This window comes from Gobio gobio (assembly GCF_949357685.1).
Source record: "Gobio gobio genome assembly, chromosome: 12".
NCBI classification, from domain to species: Eukaryota; Metazoa; Chordata; class Actinopteri; order Cypriniformes; family Gobionidae; genus Gobio; species Gobio gobio.
In genome coordinates, this window is record NC_137105.1 from 12859444 (window position 1) to 12884663 (window position 25220).

The 25220-nt window shown below is 38.2% G+C and overlaps 2 protein-coding genes across 4 annotated transcripts in view; one reads left to right on the forward strand and one right to left on the reverse strand.

Moving 5' to 3' along the window:
* rcan2 (regulator of calcineurin 2) overlaps positions 1-3359 on the forward strand; it is a 98970-nt gene extending 95611 nt beyond the window's left edge. For 2 of the 3 annotated variants that reach the window (XM_079831609.1, XM_079831610.1), the window contains one exon: positions 835-3354. In XM_079831609.1, the coding sequence (XP_079687735.1) occupies positions 835-992 (158 nt within the window). In that variant the 3' untranslated portion in view covers positions 993-3354. Of the gene's footprint in view, positions 1-834 lie in introns of all 3 variants that reach the window. The other variant, XM_079831608.1, reaches the window with a different exon arrangement.
* Positions 3360-9658: 6299 nt separating this feature from the next.
* Positions 9659-25220, reverse strand: part of msraa (methionine sulfoxide reductase Aa) — a 102437-nt gene continuing 86875 nt past the window's right edge. Inside the window, exon 6 of the mRNA XM_079830712.1 lies at positions 9659-9961. Coding sequence (XP_079686838.1) covers positions 9791-9961 — 171 coding nt within the window. The 3' untranslated portion in view covers positions 9659-9790. The remainder of the gene's footprint in view (positions 9962-25220) is intronic.

Below are 25220 nucleotides of genomic sequence, written 5' to 3' on the forward strand. Positions count from 1 at the left end.
TTTTTATTATCATCATTATTATCTTTGTGTGTGTGTGTGTGTGTGTGTGTGTGTGTGTGTGTGTGTGTGTGTGTGTGTGTGTGTGTGTGTGTGTGTGTGTGTGTGTGTGTGTGTGTGTGTGTGTGTGTGTGTGTGTGTGTGTGTGTGTGTGTGTGTGTGTGTGTGTGTGTGTGTGTGTGTGTGTGTGTGTGTGTGTGTGTGTGTGTGTGTGTGTGTGTGTGTGTGTGTGTGTGTGTGTGTGTGTGTGTGTGTGTGTGTGTGTGTGTGTTTGCCTGTTTTTAAAAAAAAATCTGAATTATTGTATGGCTGTATATGTTATATATGTATATGTATCTATATTATTTATACTATTTTACTATATTTACGTTATTGGTTATTGTTACTTTCTGTCAGACCTAAGATGAACCAAATAAATAAGTTTGGGGTCAGAAGGTTTTTTTTTTAATCTTGAATTGTAGTAAACATTTAATGGTAGTGTACATATTTATATTTACATATGTATATATTTTTTACAAAAATGTTACAAAAACTCGCATTTATTTTTTACAATAATTGTAATTTATATAAAAAGTGTTTACATGAATCAAACTTACCAACTCATACTTGCAAAAACCATAACCTAAGTTAAAACCTCACAATGTTATATCTCTCTCTGAATTCTCTCATCAATCCAAGACAAGAAAGAATGGGTAACAATCACTGCAATATTCACAATAATCGGCAGCATAATCAACCCATAAATGTGCAGTATTCGATGTACGAGCCAGCTCTACCCATAGCGTATTAGGTTCAGAAACTCTCAAGCTGACAGATTCTTCTCTTCTACACATACAGGTGAGAAGTTTGAGCTACACGCAGGCACGGAGTCTACGCCCAGCGTGGTGGTCCACGTCTGTGACAGTGACACGGATGAGGAGGAGGAGGAATCAATGATCAACCCCAAACCAAAAATCATCCAGACCCGACGCCCAGACCTGCCAGTCTCGCACTGAACTCTACAGCTCCACAAAGGAGGATTTGACCCCTCCGCCATCTCCTTCACAGGACCTCTGACACCCTCCTTCAGAACCTTGTTAAACACAACCAGGGTCTGAGGGACTCTGATCCGTGTTTCTCGTTCAGCACACACATGTATACAATCCTCAATGTGCTGTCACACAAAATATTTTTTTTATGTTGGCAATACTCTGTGTTAAATATGGCCGCCTCTCTATCCCTCTTTCCCAATCTGACTCTGTTGTAATGTCATCTGATCACCAGTTAGAGGCAGCATGCACCTGTCCCTGCTCTCACCTATGTCTCCGATTGGCTACCGGGCCGTGGCACATGATGGTGTCAGATGTGCCTATTGGCTAATAGCTGGCCATTTGGCTTTGCTCTTGCACAGCAACTATGTATCATATGTACCCAGCAAGCCATTAATAATAATAATACGTTCAACTTCTTCATAAGGGCATGCTAACCACTAAATGTGGCTAAACACCAGCGCTGCATGTGGCACCCTTCAAAATATATCTTGCCTAACAAATTTCTGTCAAATAATCCTAGAATGGAAAACGGTTCACTTGTGCATAGCAAAAAGTGCAGACTGCAAGAGAATATAGTTCCCTACAGGCCAGTGCATGTTCTGGTAGCAAAACGTACGTTTTTATTTTCCGCTATGTATAATTGTCTACATGTCTCGCCGACAGTGTTCTTACAGAAAAACGATGCTATTCTGAACAATAAGCTGAAATGTTGTTCATCCCTTGCAACTTTCAATGGAAATTATGAGTTGCTTCCTCAATATGAGTCTTTTTTTTGTCGTGCTTGGTCCCCAATGCCCTTTTTAAGTCGGAAACCCGAAATAACTTTTTTTTCCCATTAGCTCCCATTGCAGTTTTGATGACATCAGTGGGTAATCAGATGTCATTTAATGAAGTCTGTAATATGCATGGTTACTCGTTTCTAGAATTTAATGTAGGCCTAGCTGTCCAAATCCATAGGTTTCCTCGTAGTTTGTGAGACTTCACGTTCATTTCTAATCATGTCAAAGAAAACATGTATGATGCTTTTGAGACAGATCTTCCAAGTGCTATTACACAGTGGGTAACAAAAAGCAAATGTTATGGGTGATGCCGACCTTTCTTATTCAACCAATGTCTTTTTGGTGTGCTTAACTCATTTACGGATTATTTAACGAAAAAAAAAAAAAAAGTACATAACATAAAGGCTTGCACAAACCATATCCGCAGATTTGAATCGCGAAGGCGGCAAACGCACCACAAAAAAGCACGAGTTAGTTATGGTATAAAGGTTATTTCTTCCAAGACTATAAATGACACCCATCCCGGGACAGTATATCAACAACACTGTGATGTGTCATTACTGTGATACTTGACTGACACCCTACGCTGAAGTATTATTGTACGAGTAGTATGTTGTACATTTAAGAAGGTTATCAGGCTTAAACATCTGTTGTTCAGTGTTCACGACTTGTTAAGGGCGGTAGCCACAGCTTTCATACTCTGTTAGCCATGTTTCCTGTTGAATTGAATTGTTCCTTGGTCCAAATGCTGTTGGTTTGCCAGTTGTCTGTCTTTGTCCATTAGCCCGAAAGAATGTAGAAGTAATACACCCCGTCCCACAGGGTACTTACTGCTCTCTTTTTGACATTGCCGTCTGCATTGTGACACAGATGTTTTCTTATGCTACCGCAGCCTCAAGCCTTATTTGATTTAGCGCTTACAAGGTTAGCAGTGCACACTCTGGTCCGCTTCTGTGAAAATAAGAGGAATGGGATCAGAACACGTCAATGCGATAAATGTGTAAACGAATGGGACGAGAGCAATATGACAAAACCGATACCAACCGTCCACTGCCTTGGACTTTCCCTTCCAATTCTTCATTGCCTGCTTGGCCAATCAGCTCTTCCCATATCTCACAATCGACAAAAATCTATCGCAGTCTCTCATGCTGCCAGCCTTCCTTACTGTCATGTAATTTAAGATTTTTTTTGTATTGTTCTGTATTGCACTTTCTTATTCACATGACTGTACACAGTATCATTCAGTAACTGTATTTCCTTTTGTTTTTCATGTACTCCTGAAGACATGATTAATATCTCTGTTCTTAACGTCTTTGATCTGGAGTTAGTGGCACTGATGTTGGAAAACAATATCTGTATTGTGTATACTCGTGCAAGACCATTGGTGTTCTTGTCATCTACATGTGCGTCCTGCCTGCCGACACTAAGGAGACATATCTGTATATATTAATCAATATTTTTACTGCATTTTTGTACAAATATTCATGGTAGCCATGTACAAGTAGTTGAGATGATTCTTTGTTAGTATTAAAAAAAAGTTTGGTTTTAAACCACTGGTGTGATGACTATTGATGACTACTATACATTATAAATAGAGATAGATCACATTTATGTTTACATTATCTATCCAAGTTAACATTTATACTGTATGCTGATATTCAATATATATTTACCTTACAAAAATATTGATTACACAGTAACCGCACATCTCAGCCAAACGCTGTCTGTGTTGTCGGCCTTGCAAATATGTTGAAATGTGCATTCTTTCAGAATGCTCTCCATAGCCACGCCTCCTTCAAAACACATGAACGTGCACAGCCGGCGCAAAGTCTGCAAAGCATCACGAGAGACGCATTAAATTACATCATGTCTCAGAGCACATAATATTATAATAATAATTAAAGCTGCAAGCAGCGATGAAAGGGCCACCGCCACCCGGTGCAAATATGATGTTGATCTGATTTAATCTCGAGGAGTTTGTTTAAAGTACAACGCCTGGAAATGGCGAAATTTGCAAACATTTTGCAAAGAAAATTAAAAATATCTCACTTCCTGTTGATTTTCAGATTTTGAAACCTATAGCAGATGTACATTTTCTCCACTTCTGACGCTTGTGCAAAGTTTCATGGGTTTTCGAACATGTTTTGACCCTCAAAAATGCGATTTATTTTGGAGGCAAAACATTAGACTTTGTCAGGCCGCCACTGACACGCCCTTCAGAAAAAACTCAAGATCATTACAATATAACATCACCAAGGCCTTACGATTAGACTGGCCAAATATGATGTTGATGTGGTTAAATCTCAATGAGGAGTTAATCACAGTGTAAAACATGTAATTTCCTGTTGCCAGTAGGTGGCGCTATGACTGTAACTGAATATTGGCGTGTAGATGTGTTCAGGCCAGGCCAGGAATAAAACGTGAAGTTTGGGGTAGATCGGACATTGTATGCCTGAGTTACAACAACTTCCTGGTTCATGGCGAAACATCGAACTTTGTCAGACCGCCACGGACACGCCCTTCAGCGAAAACTCAAGATCTTCACAATTTAACGTCGCAAAGGACTTAAGATTAGACTGACCAAATATGATGTTGATTTGATTAAATCTCTAGGAGGAGTTCGTTAAATTACAGCATCTGGAAATGGCAAAAACTGCAAAAATTTTGCAGAGAAAATTCTAAATATCTCACTTCCGGTTGGGTTTTCCGATTTTGCTCCCAGGGATTTTTTTTGTAGGTATTGGGTTGTTACATGAGTTTTCCGAATGTCATAACGTTGATTTTAAATTTTGTAGGTGCCGCTATAGAGCCATTTTGCCACGCCTAATTCTGAAACCCATATCAGACGTACATTTTCACCACTTCTAACGTGTGCAAAGTTTCATGAGTTTTCGAGCATGTTTAGGCCCTCAAAAATGCTATTCATTTCGAAGCAGAAGAATATTAGACTGAGCAATTACAGTAGGGTCCTCAAACCATCTGTGCTCGAGCCCTAATAAATATAAACAACTTAGAGCTCTGACTTGTACACTTGACTGCTGTAGATTCATTTTGGTGTTGATAGTGCCATAGAAACGCATAATTCTGAGTCAGAGGAACAGCTCAGAGTAGAATGTCATTGGTTGCCATCTCACAGTAATAGAGTGGTGCAGGTAAGACATCACTTTGTAGGCCAAAACGCGGAAGCAAGTTAGCATTTTAGCACTTTAGGTTCCTATCTCCTGAAGTCAATGGGTTTTTTGAATGAGGTTTTGGTTAAATGGCTGAAATAAGGTCTATGGTGAACACAAGCTCAAGACACTTTCACGTTTCAGGTTCATTTTTTTTAAAGCTGTTACTTGTCTTGAAAAAGGCAGCTGCTAACAAGTGGCTAAACATCATCACGCCAAACAGGTAACCTAAGTCCGCTTTTACAGCCTCATTATGCTCATAATTGTGCTCTTATAAACTATTCTAACTCAAACATTCTGGGAAAATGTTTTTAGATAAATACTGAAAGAGTTGTCGGAAGCTTAGTGATTTGTGACGTTGAAATCGTAGGACTGTGGTGTAGTCCATTTATAGCCTTCTAGCGACTGCATTTAGGTTTCAAAATTCATAAAAGTTGTGTTCTTCTGTGATAATTATCTTAATGGACAAAATGTCCAAGTATCATAAACTTTTGCTTCACGCCATTTGGCCTGCAATGTGACGTCTTACCTGCAGCACTCTATTGACATAGCCTGCTGTGAATGCAGCATAAGCTCAGATTGGACAAAAGACAAAGAATGTGCTCTCTCACTGTTCATACTTATTTATATAGGATTTTTTAATATATATATATATATATATATATATATATATATATATATATATATATATATATATATATATATATATATATATATATATATATATATATATATATATATATATATATATATATATATATATATATAGCATATTTTATAACTTTTTATTTTAGATAGCCTGTTTAATTTATGAACTTTTATTTTGAAATGTAAGTCAATTGGCTGAAGCCGGAGCCTTTACGCGTGGAGACCCCCGTCTCCTTTTGGAGGTTCTGCCCATTTTTGGAGTTCACACACACACACACACACACACACACACACACACACACGTGATGATGACATTACACACTCATGTTTTTGAATACAATTCGATGAGTAATGAAGTGGCACTGACGCGACATTCAGAGCAACAATATTTTGAAGGTACATTCATTTTAGCAGGTTCTTACTGTATATCCCAACTGTAGGGCAAGCATTTTAGATGACAGCATGACAATAATAATAACAACATTAATTTATTTTAATAAGGTGGTCATTAACAATAACCAAATGTGCCTGATTTACCAAATTACAACAAATAATGCTTTAAGAGAGAATTGCATAAACCATACTTATGTCCCAATTGATTTTTAAGGATATCCATTGGTGATTATTTAAATGGTTAGACAATTTTTGTTTTAGAAGAGCTAAAAGTAAACCTTGAAAAGAAGGGATCAACTCAATAATATAAATAAACTTCCCTACTGGCCAATCATTTGACCCATTTCATTTATTAAGACTGGATTGTATTTCACTATCCACCAGAAGATGGCAGTCTTACCATCTGTTACTGCTAACTACTCAAAGGTAAGAGAAAACAGACTGTTAATGAACATTTTAAAACTACATTTCTCCAAAATGTCACATTCATTCCTGTATGATTAAAAACTAGGCTGTGATAAAGAGGAGATAGTATTCATGTGTTCATTGTATTACATTATGCTTGCCTTCTTAAAATTTTAAGGTGAAAAAACGTATGTGACCTGGTCACTAACTTGGCAAATCCAAGTAAACAGAGTGTGTGCGTTCCAGTCCCAGGTTCCAGGGCCAAAGTGAGTGCGTCACCAAGTGTCCTTGTTTCACGGCATTGCTGAAAGCAGCCTGTTAGAAGCTGTGCCAGGCCAGGTTCCTGAGCACCAGTGCCAGCCTTGCCCAGAGAGACCCTCTCCGAGTGTGGCACAGGAATAGGTGCATGGAGCGGTCGCCACCTGCTCAGAGGATTAGCCAAAACCACACCAGAGACCCTCCACAAACACCAATTGCTTTCCCAAACACATATTTTTGCTGCGAACACTGAAGGATTTGTATTTGACTCACTTAGAAGAATATCACATTCATTCTACTTTTAATAATTCAGTTTAGCTTTCTTTAATTTTTACATCTAAGCTGTGCTGAACGTGTTACTAGTGAGTACAGAGTCAAAAATTAGAGTTTCTAAAGGATATATTCCAGTGAGATATCAAACTATTCCCACAAAAGTTTTACTTGGAAATATTAGGTAAACCGTACCATATGACAAACAGGCTGTAAGAAAAAATCCCTAGAAAAATGTCCAGTAAAAAAATCACCAGTATCTTTGTTTACGGACATTTCCTTCAATTCTAAAACACAACACACTGGAGCGCTGCAGTAATGACGTATTTTTGTAGACCAACCCAGAAGTTGGCATCACCCTCGACAAAAACTCAATAGGATTTTTCCATTGGCTTTTAGATTATTGCAGAATATAAGCTCTGTGACCAACTAAAGTTTTGTTCATTTTGTATATATTGTTCACAAATGATCAACACTTTTATGAGTTTTGAAGCCTAAATACAAATGACAGAAGCTAAACAACACCATTAAGCTTCAGTTTCCCCTGAAAATCTGAGAGAAAATAGTTTTCAATAGTGTGTTTTTAAACACAATGAGGCCATAGAAGCGGATTAGTGAGTAGGTACATTTTCCTGTTCAGTCATTTAAAGGGATAGTTCACTCAAAAAAGAACATTTCGTCATCATTTACTCAAGTTGTTTCAAACCTGAGTGTTTCTTTCTTCTGTTGAACACAAAAGAAGATATTTGAAAGAATGTTGGTAACCAGATACTTGACGGTAGCCATTGACTTCCATGGTATTTCTTTTCCTATGGAAGTCAATGGGTGCTGTCAACCGTCTGGTTACCAACATTCTTTCAAATATTTTGTTTGTGTTCAACAGAAGAAAGAAACTCTTACAGGTTTGGAACAACTTGAGGGTGAGTAAATGATGACAAAATGTTCATTTTGGGGTGAACTATACTTTTAATGGCCCGACAACTTCTGCAGTCCCATTTAGTAAAAGTTTTTTAACCCTCTGGTCCTCTTCGTTTAGGGGTCACACTTCGCGGTCAAAAGTGACCGAAGCCTTAAAATGTCACCTTTTTTTTTTCAGGAAAACCAATGTAATATATTTTTGTGCAATAATATTTTTGGATTATTATTTAGAATTTTGAAGGGATTCTATAGTACTATGCAATAAATATACAATTTTAATGAGCAACTTTTTCCATTAGAATTAATAATAATGTTTTTTTTTTTTTGTTTTTTTTTCAAAAATGCAACATTTCACATTACAATAGAGTGCAGGACTTTAAAATCAAATTTTTTAAGTGAGAATAGCGCCTTCTGGAGCCGTTAAAAAAATAAAAACATGTGTAATGTCGTGTGTAGGATATAGCTTTTTTTTTTATAAATGCAGTGTGTGTGTGTGTGTGTGTGTGTGTGTGTGTGTGCGTGTGTGCGTGTGTGCGTTTGAGCGTTTGAGCGAGAGAGTAAGTTTTGTATTTTTTTTTATTTATTTTTTTTTAATTGATTTTATTTAGCATATTCTCAAAATTTGCTGTTGCAGTCTTACTTGTTAATTTCTATGTGTGTGTGTGTGTTTGTGTGCGTGGGAGTGTGGGTGTCTAATTTGCACTCTTGACATTTTAGAGTGTCACCCCTTCATTGCTGTGCACTTTTTTTTCTGCACAGTGGCTGATTTGTAGTTTGTACCACCAAAGGTTTCTCTGAGTTTTCGTATTTTTGTTTATTTCCCATTCATTTCCTATGTCGGCCATTTTTGACCGCAAAGGTTTTTTTTTTACGAACCTTTAACATATCCAAATCATCTCCTTGATTTTTTTGTGTCACCAAGTGTCATCCCATTCCGGTAAGGCCAAAAAATTTAACATTTCAAAACGTAAATGTTTTCGGTCATTTTTGACCAAAGAGGACCAGAGGGTTAAAAATTGTAAATAAAAATCATAATATTACTGATGTATTTTATGACGTAGAATAAAATGTGAAATATTTTGAGCTTGTGTTCACCACAGACATTTCTTCAAGCATTTAACCAAAAACCACTTCAAAAATGGTAACTTGTTTCCGAGTTTTGGCCTCCAAAAATACATCATCCTCGCGGCACTCCATTTTAAAATGTGTAAAACTTTCCTTGATATTAACATCATACATTGGGCCATACTTTAACAGAATTACATTTTCTTAGAGTGATTTATTTATTAACAATAGTAAACCCTCTTCTCATTTGGAGAACTACATTGGTCTTCATGCGCAATTGTTTGTGCCATCAACAAAGCGCCACTGCTTTTCCGCAGCGTTTCTTATAAAGCACAGATTCTGCTGTGTGAACGCAAGAGGCTGTGTTTGTTTGTGTGGGATTGCAGTCAAGTCTTTAATTGAGGACATGAAATATGTGGTGACACTTTTAGAGAGGGACGAGAGCGCTTGTTTGTGCTGCTGGGATAGAAGGAAACACATAGGTAGCGGACAGATGGAGGGATGAATAGATATGTATGCGAATGAAATTGACAGATGGATCTAGAACAAACACACAATCCTGCCTGTCGTAAACCAGAATGTGTCTTCCTCTTCTTTATATTTGATTCTCAAGTATACACTTAAAATGTACGCTTGCCATAGTCACACACACACACACACACACACACACACACACACACACACACACACACACACACACACACACACACACACACACAGTATTATAAAGCAGTTGCATTTAACCTTTTTTATTTATATCCAACAATGACATATAGGCCTGGGTATTGCAGTGGTGATTGCTTCAGTTAAGGCATGTTAATATAAATTTGTCCAATCACATGACAGGAAAAGGGTGTTAATTTTTACTCTTCAGCCCTATTGGGCAAGACACCCCGGTGCCACCCAGCCCGCAGTAGCCATTGGGGTTCTTGCTGAGGTATTGCTGGTGATAGTCTTCTGCATAGTAGAACTCCTTGGTCATTGTTATTTCTGTGGTGATGGCTCCGAAACCCTCTTCAGTCAGCACCTGTCAACAGAAGGCCATTTATGATGAATACTCTATACAGAGACATTTAGCGTATGAGCGCATTTGACCTGCTGAGGGCTGTGTATTTTTGTTCCTGAATCATTTTAAGGTCCTGGATTTGAATAAAACAGTCAAATTTAATTAAATTTACATATAGTCCATTAATGTTGAAAAAATCGTAATCTGTTTTTTTCCATGACCATTGTCCACCCTTTCTCCCCCTTAGTTGTAAACAGACAATTTTACCTGATCTTTACGATTTTTCTATATGTATTACACTACTGTTGAATAGTTTGGAGTCAGTAAGAATTTCTTTTTTTTAAAGAAATGAATACTTTTATTCAGCAAGGGCCCATTAAAGCCACCATATCTATAATTTTCCGCTGCTAGCGGTCACTTATTCAAAACAAAGGTGTAGCTTGATGGCGTCTGGATTTCGCCAGAGCTTTTATTATGCCGCAGACGACCACTTCCGCTTTTTCCGGTCATGCGTATCATATTGTTTTATCATATTAGAAACATTATTTAAGTGTGTTGAAAGCAAGGGGGTAATCCAGCCCCCGGAAAGCGTACCTTCCATAGGGGCGGCCATTGCTAACCAAGCCATCACCTGCTGTTAGCATCCCATTGACTCTCATTCATTTTGGCCTCACTTTGACAGCGAATATCTTTACATCTGAGGCGTTTAAAGACTCCATTTGTCCATTGTTTATTTCTAAACAAACACGACAATGTATAAAATGCTCCATTACCTTGTATCTTACACTATCGTCCCGTAGAAGCCGTTTTTGTAAAACATAGACTAACGATTGCGTCATAACCACGCGACTCCGTCGCGCTGTACCGTATAGACCCGAGGAGAAGCTCGCAGGCAATCTTTTACTGTCTATGAGGCAATCGGGGGGGTAAACGCCCATAGAGATGTCGCAAATCCTGCTTCATTCATCAAAAGTTGCTCCTGCTCACTCTCTCTGTCTCTACAAGATTCGGTGATTCAGATTTCACTTTGCACAACTACTAGAAGACATACAACTGTCAGACAGGTTGCTCACGTCACATCTACGTCGTCAAGCTTAGTGTGAGGCTGCGCAGTACATCAGTCATCAGGAAGTGAGTGCTTCTAACTGACTTCAATTTTCTGCGTTGAAGTCTATGGGGTCGCTGTGTCCATTTCTTTTACTGTCTATGGTTGAAAAAGTCCGCACCTGGCGGCCATCTTGTCAAAGGCAGCTCGCTCACTCGTAACATTGTTTTCATGGTGCTTGCACTTTTAAATAACCATAACTTGCTCAATTTTCTACCGATTTTCAAACTGTTTGGTTTGTTATAAACGTCAGAGATGTAGTTATGACACTGCATACGTAAAATTAATAATTTAATAATTTTGTTCAAGCATCCATAATTATAGCCATGTTAATAACGTTTGTAAGAAACCAAACCATTTGTAAATCCGTCAAGATTTCAGTGAGATAAGAGTATTTGTGTTCAAGCAGATCCCTCGCCTTACATCAGGTACCACAGAGCCCTGCCTGTGACAAGATGGCCGCCGGTGAGGACGTTAGAGACTCCGCCGTAAGACATCTAGCCTTTATTATGGATATCTATGGTTATAATGCTTCTCTCTGCGTTCGCTCGGCGGTTACAGTGAGACACGTGTTGCACACTGCAGTAAGCTAGATCGATATATTAGGCATGGTAAAACATGGTACTCACAGTTAATCATGACAAATTTAGCTATGAGCTATATAACAATGATTAGTTTTCTGTCGATGAATGTATCCAAACAGTTTCTCACCTGTCTAATAAAACACATAATAGCTATATTAAAGCTATATACCATGGTTTCTACAAAATTAAAATAAATTGAGGGTAACGCGGGTATGATATCATTGATAGATGACGCACGGACATGGTCCGTGCCCTGGTTAAAATTGCTTATTTCTCTGGATTTAAACATTCTTGGAAACATTTGGGATAATTGCACAAGTGCACAAGTCAACAAAATATATAACATCGTTCTAGTGGTTTTGGAATATTTTAATCCAAAAATCTTGCACATTGTGCGTTTAAATTGCTCAAAAGTGACAGTAAAGAAATTTTAAATGTTACAAAAGATTTCTGTTTCAAATAAATGCTGTCGTTATGAATGTTCTAATCACCAGAGAAATACTGGGGGGGAAATCATGGGTTCCACAAAAATAATAAACAGCTTTTTGAATACATTTTCAAAATAAAATATTAAACAGCAACTTTTTTCAACTTGAACATCAAATCAGCATATTAGAATGATTTCTGAAGGATCATGTGACACTGTAGACTCGAGTAATGATGCTGAAAATTCAGTTTATACATTTTTCATTAATCAGAGACTTATTTCAAAAACATGTAAAAATCATACAGACCTCAAACTTCTGAATGGTGGTGCATATATAATGAATAAGGGCACAGACAGGGCTTAGTAGCTTTCATAAAAGTGCCTTAGAAAAACACATTACTTGAGACAAAACAATGGCACTGATGTTCTCTTCCAGGCCCATGTAGACCCTTTGTGAAGCAGTACAGCGTTCATTTAGTGAGAGACAGAAAAAGGGAGTAATGGGGATTTTTAAATTGATAGGGACGGGCAGATGTTCACTTCTCATTCCAGATGTTCAGAGTAGTCCGTTAGGAGGATTATGGGAAGGACAAGTGCCCTGCACTCCTAATGCCCGAGGCCAAGCACACACTCCCAATGATCCCTGCAGCATCCACAAATGACCGGTGCATGGTGTCTATATTGATTTAGTCTTTCTCACTCTGTGAGAGTTTGATTGTTTGGGGTTGATGGGAGACAGCATTGGGGACTGTGGCTTCTGTGAAACTAAGAGATCACTGCACCTGATTACCTTTCCACTACCCACCTTTTAGTGGACAGTTCGACATGTGAAGATAATAAAACAGATGCTGAAATCTGATTGGAGCAGCCACATTTAAAATGGTAAAATAACCAACTGTGGATGCACATCAATTCTACATTAACACAAAGTCTACATATTTACAATATAAAATACTGTGATTATTTTTGAGTGATAAATGTCATTATTTAATAAAAGTATTAATAATTGAATTAATAAAAAATAACATTTGTATTTGCGTGTTCTGCCTTATTTCAAAACAAGGAGCTGAAAACATTTCTCAGAGATTTTGGTCCATATTGACATGCTAGCATCACGTATTTGCTGTAGATTTGACGGCTGCACATCCATGATGCGAATCTCCCATTCCACCACATCAAAAAGCTGCTCTACTGGACTGAGATCTGGTGACTGTGGAGGCCATTTGAGTAGTGAACTCATTGTCATGTTTGAGATGATTTGAGCTTTGTGACATGGTGCGTTATCCTGCTGGAAGTAGCCATCAGAACACTGGGATGGACATGATCAACAACAATACTCAGGTAGGATGTGGTGTTTCAATGATTCTAAGTGGTACACCACCAACGAGGCGGGATGGATCCATGTTTTCATGTTGTTTACACCAAATTCTGACTCTACTCTCTGAATGTCAGATTGTACCCAATCTTTTACTGTCCTGTGCGAACTAGAGCCTCAGTTTCCTGTTCTTAGCTGACAGGAGTGGCACCGGTTTGTCTTCTACCGCTGTAGCCCATCTGCTTCAAGGTTCGACTTGTTGAGCGTTCAGATATGCCCTTAGTTTTAATGAGTGGTTATTTAAGTTACTGTTGCCTTTCTATCAGCTTGAACCAGTCTGGCCATTCTCCTCTGACCTCTGGCTTCAACAAGGCATTTTCAATGACTTGATATTTTTCTCTTTTTCAGTACATTCTCTGTAAACCCTAGTGATGGTTGCGCATCAAAATCCCATTGGATCAGCAGTTTCTGAAATACTCAGACCAGCCCGTCTAGCACAAACATACAAAGTCACTTAAACCACCTTTCTTCCCCATTCTGATGCTCAGTTTGAACTTCAGCAGATCGTCTTGACCATGTCTACATGCTTAGTGTTTTATCATGTTGTTGCCATCATTTACTAAAGCTCCAGTTTATATTGTGTTCAACAAAATCCCTAATGTCTGGTACACATTGTATGATTTTGGTCTGTGCCAGACGAAAGATGACCAATCGTGACGATTTCTGTCGTGGCTTCGAAGCGGTGGTCCTATGTCGTAGCCTACAGCAGAGATGGAAACTCGGCTCGCAAATGACTTACGACTTGACTTGGTCTCGCGAACAACTGACCTGAGACTTGACATGGACGTGTGGAAAAATTGCAAGTCTTTTGGCACGGCATTCCCGATTATGTTCTCTATTTACTACCCCACTTGACAGCACGAAACGCCACCTTTTACTATTAATTTATTCACAAATATGTGCTGCAGCAGCGAATATCACAAAACGTTTCTAAACGCACCACGCCAGTGAGCGTGTGACGCATCTGAAGGCACGCAAATTCATCACATCACCCATTAGAAAACTGCTGTTAAATAAATGAGCAACAAATAGTAACAATATAGTCAAGCCTTACCTTACAAAACTTTGTCATTTAATTTGAAAAGCAATCAATGAATCCGAAGGGAAGCTGCGGTGTTCACAGCAGCAGAGGCTTGCTTGCGGTCCATTTTCAATAAGTACAAATTTCCATGTCCTTTTCATGTTTTTCCCCAAATTAAGATATTAGCTAAAATATGCATGTAATCCAGATTTACCAAGTTAATTTGCATCTGGATTACACGAACACTTTCATTCGCAATTTGTGACCCTGTCTGACTCATTTCCACAAACGAGACACAGATGGAAATGTTGTTCTTTGTGTCGTTGTTTACTGTAACGCTTATCTATACACAGTTTTTGTTACCGCCAGCGCTCACTGGAAGACTACATTATCCAGCATTGCTTGAGATCTACAGCAAACTACGGAAACTCAAATAGCTCAAAATACACAGCGCCCCCGTTGGAAAGTAGGCTAATAGTAATGATTTTAGTAGTATTTTGTGTGCTTTATTATGCAATTTTAAAGTAAAAGTAATCTGTTTTGATAGTTCAATACACTGTTAATTATAACAACTAGCTGAAAAACAAATATTGCTGGAAATAGAATGTTCAAAGACTTGAGACTTGACTTGGACCTCAGAGACTTGAGACTTGACTTGGACCTCAGAGACTTGAAACTTGACTTGGACCTCAAAGACTTGAGACTTGACTTGGACCGCAGGGACTTGTCAACGTGTGTCATACAGTGAGAGAGGTTCAAAGACAGCCGTTGTCACTGTCTTGCGACCAAAGACGGCCTGCGATACATTTTCTGACACTGTCAGAAATTTAGCGTGATCATCTCACAATGTGTTTGCTGCTACGACCTACGTCTACTGACTAGCCAATAAAAATGCAACATGAAATGGCGTATTGGTCGATGTGACATGGTGCTAAAACTCAAAACTACTTACCTCAAGCTCCATTTGCTAGATTGGCATGGCAAGTTGGCCTCTTTCCCCTAGCCATAATGACCGCGTCCATATTCTCCTCTTCCGCTTCCTCCTCTTATTTTCAGTGCACATAAAAACAACAATTGCCAAAGTGCGATTCATCTGGCTCTATTTGTTTACCACAAGCGCATGCTGATGACGTTTTATTCTTCTATACTAACTTGCGTCGTAGCCTATGTCGTAGGCTACAGTGTGATTTGTAATGATCTTATAGGATTGCCAAAATCGCATATTGGCATATTGCTTGAGTCCTCAGTTTCTCACCCTTGTTTGTTTGTTCAAAATAGAAAAAGTGTGTGTGCTTTTTCTACTTTTCTCAATTTTTGACACTGTGACACCTGATACGATTCAGTGCAGAATTACACACTGAAAAAACGCCATTCGCATAGTTTTAAAACAAGTAAAAGGTTTTGAAAAATGAGTTTTGCTTGCTATAGCGCTTGGCAACTTTTTCTGTCACCAACCTTTCCCATTCTTTAACCTCTTTCTCTCCATCTCTGCGTCTCAGTGCCTGTGTGAGAGCGAGGGTTGATTCTGTGAAGAAACCTGCCAACTACCACATTTTGCTGACCATCTGGCAAGAAGCAGTTATGCACCTGTTAGGAGCAGCTGCAGGAGACAGGAGCTAGGTACAGACATATCATCTCTCTCTGTTTCAATGTCTTTTTATAAAGTCCTAGCAATACCTGTACATCCACCCATCCATCAGGTGCCCTAAGGGGCCACAGGGAGCTCCGCCAGTGAAGACAAATTAATACAGGTTCAACTGGAAGGCATGTGGGCAAAATGTGCTTGCTTTCACCAGATGAAACATTTCATCCTGTGCAGAAAATTGAGGTTGCCACAATGTCACAGAATTTGAAGAAAACACTTAAAATTTGACCGGCATACAGTGCTGGCACAGGCTGAATTATTCTAGTCAGAAAAAAAAGGATTTGGTGATTTGAGTTTATCTGTTGGCATGGCTTTCTGGTGAAGCTTATAGTTAACAGTAGCTTGCCAACAGCATTAAAAACACCAGCCACAGTGGTGAACACTTTTGAATATAATACATTTGATGATTCTTTTCTAAAAAGAAACTAATTTTGGTAATATTTTATTTATCCTTGTTACATACTGTATATTACATGCACTCACCATCGTAATAATAGTAAATTATGCATAATTATATGCAATTAACCCTCAACCAAACCCTAATCCTAACCTAACCCTATAGTAAGAACATGTTGTTAATGAATATTTCTCAGCACTTAAATATATAATTACACTTTAACAATGACACCTTAAAGGGTTAGTTCACCCAAAATGAAAATTCTGTCATTAATTACTTACCCTCATGTCGTTCGACACCCGTAAGACCTCCGTTCATCTTCGGAACACAAATTAAGATATTTTAGTTGAAATCCGATGCCTTAGAAAGGCCTCCATTGGCACAATGTACTTTACACTCTCAAGACCCATAAAAGGTATTAAAGACGTCTTTACAAAGTCCATTTCACTACAGTGGTTCTACAATAACTTTATGAAGCGACGAGAATCGTTTTTTAGTGCGCAAAAAAACCCTAAATAACGACTTATATCATGATGACCGATTTCAAAACTGCATCATGAAGCTTCGAAGCGTTATGAATCAGTGAGTCGCTTCAGCGGTTTGGATCGCCAAAGTCACGTGATTTCAGCAGTTTGGCGGTTTGACACGCGATCCGAATCTTCTTTCTGAGCTATCGGATTTCAACTAAAATTTCTTCCTTTGTGTTCCGAAGATGAACGGAGGTCTTACGGGTGTCGAACGACATGAGGGTAAGTAATAAATTACAGATTTTTAATTTTTGGGTGAACTAAGCCTTTAAAACAAAGTGCAACCCTAATTTCTAATTTTGACAAAAATAAAAAATTGTGACAATAATTGAAGAAAACTTTGTTCGCATCAACGCAATTTCTTCCTGCATGTAACAACGAACATAGTGCATGATGTGCAATTCTTGAACAAATTACTCGTATGGACCAATTTTTAATGCGTCAGTCAAAAAGAATCATGAAACTTCAGTGATTCAGTGAATTGATTAGAGCTCTTCTTGAACTGTGAGTCTTTTTTTTTGGTTCTAAATGAACCGGGAGTTGTTGCTTGTAATTTAAAATACATATTCACAAAATATGTTTAAATGTTAAAAAGACCTCAATTGGATAGACCTACAACCAATCAGAGCAACGGAGCGACGCATAACGTTAGTTGTCAAATGTCAACAGAACTCCAATGCACTGTGTTGCCAAGTCCGCGGGTTGTTTTCCATGCCCGCGGTTTGAAGCGACCCCAATTATGTAATATACAGACCCAGGAATGCGAATTTTAGCAGGCAGCCCTGCCAAAATAACACACATTTTACCCCCCAAATGCCTTTTTTTTTTCCGGAGAACCCCCCCTCCGGAAAGCTATTGGTCTTGTTTTTGGCTAGTTTTGAGTAGCAATTGGGCGGGTTTTGTTGTAAAAACTTGGCAACCCTGTCTGCACGTACGCTGGAATAAGTAACGTTAGAAGAATAAGATGAGTGTAAACGATCTTTGCCGGTGTTGTAAAAAAAGAATTTAAGGTTTTTAGACTTAAAGAAGAATTTAAACTTACCAACACGATCATCATTTCTGAGAGAAATAGTGAAGGTGAACGCATATACGAACAAGTTCTCCGTTTAGGATTAGAACAAATTCAACCCAAGCGCCTTTGATGACGTGGATGATTACGTTACTGTTTATCATCTGTCCATCATCGTCTAAAGCCCGCCCTGACAATTTCATTGGTCCGAACAGTTTCTGTTCGGGCATAATTACTTCTCTACGGATCAAGTCCAGACCGAACTGCCCGAGTTAAAATGTTGTGGGCGGGGCTCACAGTTCGGCTGACATCCAGGCTAATGCTAGAATGCAAACTGTCAACAAACGCTTCCTTATCACATAATGCCTCATCACAGTCAGTTCAGCTGACTACGGCACCTGGTTTAGTCCAAAAATGATCTTTTGTATTTTCTAGCACTAGAACACATTTTTATCACTTGCCATGGTGGCAACTCTCAGATTGGTTGTGGCCTAAAGCTTTCAGTGGCAATGTGGATTGATGTAATTGTCAGACGTGATGCGGGCAGCAAATCACGTCTGACAATTACAAAAAAAACAAGAGAACCAATCAAAAGCATCAGAATAGCATCGCTTTACTAAATTCTGATTATAACATCACGGTATTCCATCTCTTCCAAATTACAGTAGTTATGGCATAACGCAGCATAAGCTTGTTGTTTTGGTTCAGGAGGAACTGTAAAAGATGGCCGCTGTTTTGGATAGAGTGCTGGGTGACTGACGTCTGCCATGCGAATGTGGAGCTCAACTTTCATAGGAATGAACTGAAAGTGCTTGCTCTGCACCGTGCCTTTGTGCTAGCACCGTAACTTTGCATAGCATGAACCACACTGATAACGTGTGATGTCTGCATGAGCAGGGTGTGCAGACGTATGAAAATACATATGTTGACAGGCAGGTAGGACATCATATTACTGCATTCAGACCGAATGCAATGATTGGGCGAACATTTTATAGTCTAACGCCTTACACAGACAAAATATATTTACAAACACACACACACTTATATATTGCTTATATGAAAATTATCTTTGCATGTGTCTAGCTGCTGCTAGAGGAATGATTATTTCTGGTTTGCTGTCTATTTTTTTGAGTCGGTTATCCCATCTGACATGGCCTAGCAATGCCCTCACACTGGCTAAATAACTCAGCACGAGAAGTCCAGGTCTGTACCATCAACCGCCACTCTCAGCGGGGAAGTGCCAACCAGCAGCTGGCAAAGCTGGCATGGGCAGAAAGAAACAAATCCCAGCATTCTGATGCCCTGCGCAGGGTCAGGCTCCACCTATCAACTCAACATGCCAGTTACCAGCTCCCACTCCAACACATGTGCCGCTATTAGCAAGAACAGTCACCAAGGAGACAGCGTAGAACGGTTCGGTGCTATCAGGGAGAAGGGGGATATGACCAATTTACTGGTAATGGCATATCAAGTTGTCAATTTCCATTTCTACCTTTTGGATCACAGATATGGACAGCTGAACCAAGAACATTCCTGAGCTGAGAGCCAAGCGGCTGTAATTATGAAGAACGTTTAGATGCATTTAATTTATCAGGTTCATTTAGGAAACAGGAAGTATTATTACACTCGCTCTGGAATACTTGATTCTGTTTATTATAGTGTATATTTAGTTTATTTTTAATAAAATGAAACACCAATTTATTGTTCAAACCTATCTCAAGGAAGAATAACTCAAATACTAATCAATAAAAGGTCAAAAAAAGTGGTCACATGACCCACAGGGGTCCATTTTGTGCACAGGTCACATGGCTCCATATTCTCTCCAAAGAAAAGTGAATTCTTCACCCACAAAAAATATGAGTCACCCTCACTGGTAAGTAAGGAAGTATTTTCAAGAACCTTGCATTATTAATCATCAAATGCTTTAGAGTAAATAACAAAAAACTGTGTTGCCTCAAGGCAACATTGTACCATAATGGAATCGCATGGCCATACCAGACACACTGGGTTGGATACAAATATATTTGTAAGGAAAAGAGCTAGAATTCTCTAAATATATTTGCATTTTGCATGATTTTGTAATGCACTTATAAGAATGGTAATTCAGATACTATAACTGCACATATTATGATCTGCTCTTTTTCTATAGCACTTAAAAAAGGTATAAACACAACTGCCAGTTGGTGAGGATGAGGTGTCAAATTGTGATGAGGAAGATGAAGTTCATAGTAATCCAGCAGGGTGAGATTGAAGATGGAGATGAGGATGAAGATGGATATGATAACGTGATATGGTGGTTTGGAAATACTTGTGTTCCACGATGATACAATGTTGCCTGAGAGCAACAGCTGAATTTGAAAATTGTAGCTAGACTTCTTTTGAAAAGTTTTGGGGCAATTATTGAATTATTCAGCAAGGGTGAATTAAATTGAGCAAAAATGACAGCAAATACAAAAGTTACAAAAATTATATTGCAAATAAATGCTGTTCTAATGAACTTTCTTTTCATCAAAGAATCCTGACATTTTTTATCATGGTTTCCCACAAAAATATTAATCAGATTTCTGAAGGATTACTAGAAACTGATGTACTGAAAAATTCAGCATAAAGATGAGACTGATCCAGATTGAATGTGCAACTGGACATATTGTCATACTCTTTGTACTCTTTTATAGGTTGGTATAGGAAACATATAGAAAATAAAATATACGGATCAAGATCATTTTGATGCGATGTTATGGGGGCAATTGTAACACAAAAAATGTATTAACTCACTGTCTCTGACATAAGAGAATATGTCAAATAATATAATTTCTTTAATATTTATTAATATTGCTGAGCGATTTTCATCTTCACAAGGTAGTAATTATTTTAGATGAAAGGAATATTTTTTTATATATTTGTATTATTTATATAATTATATCAGATATAAAACAGAAAAAGTTGAAACTTATTATGACTTGTTTATTTGAAATAACTACTATTTTATTCTGATCAAGTAATTCAAAAGCAGTCTTCAACTACCTACATATTTAAAAAAATCTATCTTTGTATATCGACCAGAAACAGCCGCATTAATCAAACGTGATCTTGCACACACTGTTACGGATATGAAGCGAACTGGGATGCAGATACTGTAAGATCTCAGGTTTATTTGTGCTATTGTTTACCTCTCTCCTTTGTCAGTGGAGATTTCACTGAGCTTTATGTGGCTTTGATGTGGAGAACAACATTCAAATTAGCTCGCGGAACGCAATTATTTAATTCCTTGAAGAGGATTCATCTTTTATAGCAGCTGAGCGCAAGGAATGTAAATAATGTCCGGTTCTTTGATTTGAAACTGCTGGGAGGGTGAATGAATAAATAGCAAAGAGACGTCACCCGGTTTATTCTCTTTATCCTTTTGTTTCAGCCTGACTCTAGCCTACAATTGAACTCCAATCCTCAGTCTGGCTCAGGGTCTCTGCTCTGTCGTTATTGTTCACCTCATCCTTTTGTCCTTGAGCTCTAAATGGCCTTGATGTTGAGACGGACATTCAAAACCAGCAAATCATTTCATTCTCTGAGGAAGAGTCATTTTTATCTGAACCAAACGTGGAACAAATCACAGGTAGAAAACGTTGAATGCTTTGACATAAAATGTGTGGGAATCATAAAGTGAGGTGAACAAAGTTATTCAACCAAGTCAATTTAGTCTTTAATTCCTGTCTGTGTGTATTAATAAAACACAGATCATATTGCTCCCATTTAATGAAGTTAAATAGAATAGTGTTGTTTTAGTATTATTGAGATACTATAGTTTTTATTAATATTATAATATTAGTTTTTTTAATATAATTATATTCTTATATTTTCCAGTTTTATTTTTGTTGTATCTTTTTGTCATTTTTATTAGGTCTTTAAAAAAATATTTAAATTTTTTTAAATCAGCATTATCCTGCTGACAGAGTCCACAGACACCAGGGAATACCGTTTCCATTAAAAAGTGTACATTGTCTGCAACAATGCTTAGATAGGTGATACGTTTCAAAGTAACATCCACATGGATGGCTGAACCCAAGGTTTCCCAGCAGAACATTGCCCAAAGCATCACACTGCCTCCGCCGGCTTGCCTTCTTCTCATAGTGCATCCTGGTGGCATGTGTTCCCCAGGCAAGCGATGCACACGCACCTGGCCATCCACGTGATGTAAAAGAAAGCATAATTCATCAGACCAGGTCACCTTCTTCCATTGCTCTGTGGTCCAGTTCTGATGCTCATGTACCCATTGTTGGCATATTCGGCGGTAGACAGGGGTCAGCATGGGCACCCTGGCTGGTCTGCGGCTATGCAGCCACAAACACAACAAACTGCAATGCACTGTGCATTCTGACACCTTTCTATCAGAACCAGCATTAACTTCTAGAGCAATTTGAGCTACAGTAGCTCGTCTGTTTGATCAGACCACACAGGCCAGTCTTCGCTCCTCACGTGCATCAATGAGCCTTGGCCACCCATGACCCTGTCACCAGTTCACCAGTGTTCCTTCCTTTGACCACTTTTGATAGATACTGACCACTGCAGACCGGGAACACCCCACAAGAGCTGCAGTTTTGGAGATGCTCTGACCCAGTCGTCTAGCATCACAATTTGGCCCTTGTCAAACTCGCTCAAATCCTTACGCTTGCCCATTTTTCCTGCTTCTAACACATCTTTGAGAACAAAATGTTCACTTGATAGTCAGTGTATAGTCAGATAGTCAGTGTTATTCACTTCATCTGTCAGTGGTCATAATGTTATGCCTGATCTGTGTATATATATACTTTTACTATGTATTTTTTAACTACACCACCTACTTTAATTTACCTACTAATATTTATTTATAAAATTAAATATTATTTATATTACATTATTTGAATAAATAAATTGTATGTTTTTTGTCATTTCATGAAAAAAAGAAGAAAAAAAAACATTTATATCATATTTATAGAAGATATAATAAATGTTATATAAATATAACTTGTTGTTATGTTTCTGGTCTCCAGTCAACTAATCATTATAATTATAAGAGTGAATGTTTTTACCCATGGATTTCTGCTGAAAATAAAGCGCACCATTGTGGAAGTCAAGCATTGATCCCCAGTCTTTTTTAGTGAATATTCGCAGATGACGTGCAGCTTTGATTTTTCCAGAGCAGACAGACTGAAAACAGTTACGATGCGTCATCAGACACATCCAGTGTGGACACGGCATACGTTGTTTTTTTTTTAGCAGGGCCTGTCTGTAAGATAGATCTACTTCAATCAGCAGACACAAAGAGAGAAAGCGACACTGGCTGGATGAGTGTTTCTCTCTGCATGTCAGTTCTATCTTTTATTCATTTGTCCACTTATTCAATCAGATCTTCATTATGCCACATGCCTCCCATGGTCAGGGGTCACTTTGACTCCAGGGACCATGCAGTTCACCCCACCCATGAGTGATGCTCGAGTCATGCGGCTTCAGAAAGGGGGTCGTCAGCCAACAGGGACCCAGAGTCCTCCAGAACAAAGAGGCTAGACAAACACGATCTGAAGACAAACGCACAGGGCCAGATTCAAATGACCTCATGCACAGTTTAGTTCAAAGAATAAAGACAAAGACCTTTAGATTCACTTTGAGGGACACTGTGATGGATGATGTCAACGCTGACCACATGCGACACGTCAGTTCGCTTAACTGGAAAGACGATCCAAAATAAAATGCAAACTGTAATGATCATTATTTTTGCTCGGCATGAACTCAATTGATGTTTTGTCTTTTATATGAATCTCAAAATGCAAATAGGATTTATAAAAGAATAACAAATATATAAATCAATATATAATAATATAAAAAAATAATGCTATTAAAATTAGGACTTCAAACAAAAGCATTTGAGGCATGAGGCCTTGCGCTCCGGATGTTAAAATATCTCTGAATCCCACTAAATGTCAGGAGGGAAATGATTACAGAGTCATCTCTGAAACATGTAGTGGAGTAGTGGTGTAGTGCTGAGCTGTTTGGTGACATGTTCCTGTGTTTTTGTTTGCACGCTGCTAAATGCATAAAATTCAGACTAATTAATTTGCATGTCAGACAGAGCAGTCATTAGGTATGCAAATACCTGCATGTCCTGGTTAAGCTGAACAAAAAATGTGAGAGTCAGAGATAAGGAGCCTATTTTTTGGTGAAGCAATTTCATACTGCAGAAGGGTAACTGTAAAATTAGAGAGCAGGAAAAAGCTATGTGTCATAAAGCTAGCATCGAATTATCAAAATGGATATTTGAGGCAAAGATTAAACATTTTTAAAAGTAGGCCTACTCAAAAGGAATAGTTCAATCAAAAACGTGGTAATGCTGTTATCTTTTACAGTGGAAAATAAAGGCATGGATCTCTAACGAAACATCATGCAATAATAGTTTATGGTGACAAAAATAAAATAAAGCCATATCTATATAGTCCATATCTATACGTATGCAAACTCGCGTAATATATATACAGTATATGTTTGGAAGAACATGAGGATGAGTAAATGATGACAGTATTTTAATTTTTGGTTAACTAATCCTTGAATACAGTTCATTCATTGATTCAACCCAACCATTCAAAATGCTCAAAAAGATCTCTTGGTTTAAGCCTATTTTTGCACATAAAGGGATTCAAAGAACTGACTAGGACATGAACTCTCATGATGAAAAGAAAGAGAGGGTTACAGGTTTTTGTGCAGAGGACTGAGGGCATTTGTCTACAGTACCTTCACATATTTGTCCTTCAGTGTTAAAGCTATAGTTCAGCTAAAAAAGAAAATTCTAACATCATTTATCACCCTCATGTCGCAAACCTGTATGACTTTCTTTCTTCTGTAGAACACAAAAGAAGATATTTGAAAAAGAATTCAGAATTTATGAAGAATTAACTGTTTTTGTCCAGTCAATAAGGTCCAAAACAACAATGTATGGACGAAAAACCCAAAAACGTAATTTATCAAAACATAATCTTTCATGTTCCGCAGAAGAAATAAAGTCATTCTTGTTTGAAACAACAAGAGGGTGAGGCACAATATACCAAATAAACCACACTTAAAATGTATTTTCAAATTACTAAATAAGCAGTGTTCTAAAGAGTACGCAACTAATTGTCTAGCACGGATTCTAGGTGGAGGTACCTATTCGTTCTAAGGTTAAACGT